Source organism: Geospiza fortis, unplaced genomic scaffold (genome assembly GCF_000277835.1).
Source record: "Geospiza fortis unplaced genomic scaffold, GeoFor_1.0 scaffold569, whole genome shotgun sequence".
Classification (NCBI taxonomy): domain Eukaryota; kingdom Metazoa; phylum Chordata; class Aves; order Passeriformes; family Thraupidae; genus Geospiza; species Geospiza fortis.
This window is the reverse complement of record NW_005054621.1, coordinates 65,699-70,163: the sequence shown is the minus strand read 5'-3', so window position 1 is coordinate 70,163 and position 4,465 is coordinate 65,699. Positions and strand designations below refer to the sequence as shown.

General features: G+C 52.2%; 1 protein-coding gene across 1 annotated transcript in view; it reads left to right on the top strand.

Moving 5' to 3' along the window:
• LOC102040296 (fibrillin-2) overlaps positions 1-4,143 on the top strand; it is a 73,701-nt gene extending 69,558 nt beyond the window's left edge. The window contains 3 exon segments of the mRNA XM_031064740.1: positions 680-924; positions 2,154-2,420; positions 2,455-4,143. Of these exon segments, the coding sequence (XP_030920600.1) occupies positions 680-924; positions 2,154-2,420; positions 2,455-2,562 (620 nt within the window). The 3' untranslated portion in view covers positions 2,563-4,143.
• Positions 4,144-4,465: the final 322 nt, after the last annotated feature.

Genomic DNA, 4,465 nt, shown 5'->3' with positions numbered 1-4,465 from the left:
GAGCAGCTGGAGGGGCTGGCCCAGCTGGGAGCTGTGGGGGGATGTGGGGTAAGGAGCCCTCAGCTTCTCCTCGCCCGTCCCAAGAGCCTCAATGTGCCCCCTGTTGAGTGGCAAAGGTGACAGAATTATCCTTTGGCCCCTTAAAAAGGGAAGAAGCCCAGAAGTTTCTCTCCTCGATTAGGTGAAAAGGGCGTCTCATAGGCCTGGGGGACTTCACCTCAAACTTAAGGATAGCCAATTGGACAGGAGCCAAAAAGTCCTGCCTGAGCAATTTACTAGAAAAAGAGGAGAACAAAGAAACTCATCACTTTTGTGAGGTGTTTTACCAGGAGCAAGGACCTCTTGCACCTGGATCGGTTTTTCTCTGTAAGGAGTTTGTTATTTTGCCTTTTATTAAACCATTTTTGTTTCCAACGCTGCCAAAGAAGCCATCCTGCTGGTTTTATGCCTCCAAAGGTAGCTGAGCTATCTTGGGTGAGAAATAGAGCTCCAAGAGCTCATGAGCCCTGGCTGGAGGAGGCTCCTGTTACTCACATCTCCTGCCCCATGCGCCTGCTCCCAGGGCTGCCAGCAGGTGCTCTGTGCATACACCCAGTGCATTAATTAATCTGTTAATTAATGAAACCACCTTGTGGTGCTCTCTCTTGGGCACATCACATCCACACGTGGCCCTCTGGGTGTTTCCCACACGGAGAACCCGGGATTGCTGACATTTCCATTGGATTCATGGATTCCCTCTGCTCTTCTGCCGCCAGCCACTGCATTTCTGGCTTGGGATTTGGGAAGGGTCCCTACCTGCCTGCGCCCCAGGAGGAGGATGAGGACAACCTGCTGTCCCCCGAGACCTGCTACGAGTGCAAGATCAACGGGTACCCCAAGAGGGGCCGGCAGCGGCGCAGCGTCAACGGCACGGAGAGGCACCAGGTGAGGAACCCAGGGCATCCTGGAGGGGCTGGAGCAAGGCAGGGGCTGGATCCCTTCAGGAACAGGGGCGTGGAGTGGGTCCTGTTCCCTCAGGCCAGGCAGAGCCAGCAGCTCATCCGTATCCGCCCAGGTTTGGCAGCCCCCAAACCCTCCTTGTGAAACCAAGGAATAAAGCTCACGTTTCCCATCCCTGGAAGTGTCCAAGGCCTGGCTGGACAGGGCTTGGAGCAACTTGGGATAGTGGGAGGTGTCCCAAGGGGCTGGAACAAGACTTTTCAAGGTCCCTTTCAACCCAAACCATTCCATGTGGCGGAATGGAGGGAGTTCTGCCTTCTGTCCAAAGCCCTGGGCAGGAGAGGTCATTTTAGGGCTTGGGAGGAGAATGGTCCTGAAGTTACTGATCCTCCCTGGGGATGGGGGCTGTGTGCTGGGAGTTCAGTACCAGAGGCACAACCAGCACACCAAGAAACCCAAAACTGTCACTTCCCAAAGCTGATTTGGGGCTGAATTTCACTAAACCAAACCTGCCTTTTCCTGCCCCTGAGCCTTCCCTGCCCTCCCTGAATGTAGTAACTACAGATCCTCTGAACAGAGAGAGACATGGTTCTCCCTTTATTGGAATAAAGTAAAAGGACTCCGTGTGGAGGTGTTCACAGGGGTCCGAGGATAAGGGAAGAGACGAGGATCTGACTCCATGTTTCAGAAGGCTTGATTTATTATTTTATGATATATATTATATTAAAACTATACTGAAAAAATGGAAGAAAGGATTTAATCAGAAGGCTAGCTAAGAATAGAAAAAAAGGAATGAATAACAAAGGTTTGTGGCTCGGACAGAGAGTCCGAGCCAGCTGACTGTGATTGACCATTAATTAGAAACAACCACACGAGGCCAATCACAGACCCACCTGTTGCATTCCACAGCAGCAGATAACCATTGGTTACATTTTGTTCCTGAGGCCTCTCAGCTTCTCAGGAGGAAAAAAAATCCTAAGGAAAGGATTTTTCATAAAAGATGTCTGTGACAACTCCTCTGTCTCCTCGTTGGGCACAAACCTCTGCTGTTAGTGGGTTAATTTTGCTATTCCCGGGCAGGATCACGGTGTGAACCTGGCCAGCATGGTTCTCCCTTTATTCAATTATTCAAATAAAGTCAGAAGGACTCCTCTGTCTCCTCTTTGGGCACAAACCTCTGCTGCTTGTGAGTTAATTTTGCTGTTCCCCGGCAGGATCACGGGGTGAACCTGGCCAGCATGGACGTGGAGGCGCCGCTGTCCATGGCGCTGAACCTGTCGGAGCTGGCGCACAAGGAGCACATCCTGGAGCTGCTGCCAGCGCTGGAGCCGCTGGAGAACCGCGTGCGCTACGCCATCGCCCAGGGCAACGAGGAGGGGCTGTTCCGCATCCACCACAGGGAGGGGCTCAGCTTCCTGCACCTGGGCCGCAAGAAAATCCTGCCGGGCACCTACGTGCTGGAGATCGTCAGCGTGGGCCTGCCCCGCCGGCGGGAACTGCACCAGGGGGGGCCGCCCCCGCCGGCGGGAACTGCACAAACTCGAGGCCGACAACCACCTCGACTACTTGGCGGGCGAGCTGGGCCAGGCACTGAGGATGAAGCTGCAGCTCCAGCTCTACTAAAGCCACCAGAGACCCCCCCAGTCCCACCCGACAGCGCAGCCCTGCCCCTCGCCACCCAACCCGGGAACAACGGGATCCTCTCCTGCCACTGCCGCCGCCACCGCTGGGACAACGTGGGGATGTCCTGCTAGGATCAGCCATGGGGAATGTCTCTGTGGGATCAGCGACCACAGGAACAGCCATGGGAACTGTCCTTGTAGGATCAGCCACCACCAGGACAGCCGTGGGGAATGTCCCTGTGGGATCAGCCATGGGAGGTGTCCATGTGGGATCAGCACCTCTGGGGATGCTCTGCTCTGGGGATCAAGCCCAAGCCACAGCTCACAAAACTCCCAAAAGCCAAAAGAGTCCAAGCTCCTGAGCAGGGACTCCCCTCCCTCTGCTCCCACCTCTCCCCCTTATCCAGGACACTCCCAAATGGGGATCTGCTCATTCCCAGGATAAAAGTGCTGATTCCCGGGATAAAGGTGCTCATTCCTGTGATAAAGATGCTCATTCCCAGGATAAAAGATGATCATTCCCAGGATAAAAGTGCTGATTCCCGGGATAGAAGGTGCTGATTCCTGAGATAAAGGTGCTCATTCCCAGGGTAAAAGAGGCTCACTCCCAGGATAGAGATGATCATTCCCGGGATAAAGGTGCTCATTCCTGGGCTAAAAGGTGCTCATTCCCATGATTAAGATGCTCATTCCCGGGATAAAGGTGCTCATTCCCATGATTAAGATTCTCATTCCTGGGATAAAGGTGCTCATTCCCAGGGTAAAAGGTGCTCATTCCCGGGCTAAAAGGTGCTCATTCCCATGATTAAGATGCTCATTCCTGGGATAAAGGTGCTCATTCCCAGGAACTGCCTCATCCCCAGGCCCGAGGTGCTCCTGGGTGCTGGTTCCTGGCCAGCGTTCTGCACTGTATCCATCCATCCACCCTCCCATATTTATGGAAAACCACCGAAGGAATGCTGGCTCGGTGCTGTCAGGAGTGCATTTTCCCGTAGCTTTACATTTTTTTGGAGGGGTGGGAATTTCTCTGCGGTGGGGGATGTGTGTGTTTACTGTATCGGGGCTCCAGGCAAACTTGAAAACTCTTCAAAGCAGCTCCAGACTCTGGATTTTACAAGAGTCCCAGAGCTTGTGACAGGATGGGTGGCCTGATGTTTGGGATTGTTTTTTTGGTTTTTTTTTTTTTAATTATTATTTTTGGTTTGTTTTTTCCAACAGGTGCTTTTTTTAAAAAAAAAAAAAGAAAAACCAAAATCCAAAAAGTATTAATAATAATAATAATAAATTAGCAGAGCTGGGTTTGTGTGCGTGTGTTGAGCCAAAGTCTCAAAGCTCAAGGTTTCCTCTTCTCCTCTCTGGTGTGGTGTTTTGGTTTGTTTTTTTGGTTTTTTTTGTTTTGTTTTGTTTTGTTTTGTTTTTTTAAAATTTGTTTTATATTGACATTTCTTGCTGGTTGGTTTTTTTGGGGGGAAGTGTTGAAACCCCAAACCTGTGCCCCTTGTCCCACACAGAGAGGTGGCTCTTTGTGGAATTCCTTTTTTGTATCAGAAGCAACGGCAACAATAAAATTATTTTGGGTTAATTGGGGCTGTGTTTTTGTGTGGGCACAGACTGGGCCCATCCAGCTCCAACCTGGAGCTTCCTTGGAGATGGAATTGGGATTGTCCAGCCTGGAGAAGGCTCCAGGGAGAGCTCAGAGCCTAAAGGGGACCAGGATGGAGTGACAGGACACAGGGAATGGCTTCAAACTGGACCCAGCTGGGGAATTTGGGTGGGTATTGGGGAGGAATTCCTGGCTGGGAGGGGCTGGGATGGAGGATCCCTGGATCCCTGGCAGTGCCCCAGGCCGGGCTGGAGCAGCAGGAGGTGTCCCTGCCATGGCAGGGCTGGCCCTGGGTGGGCTG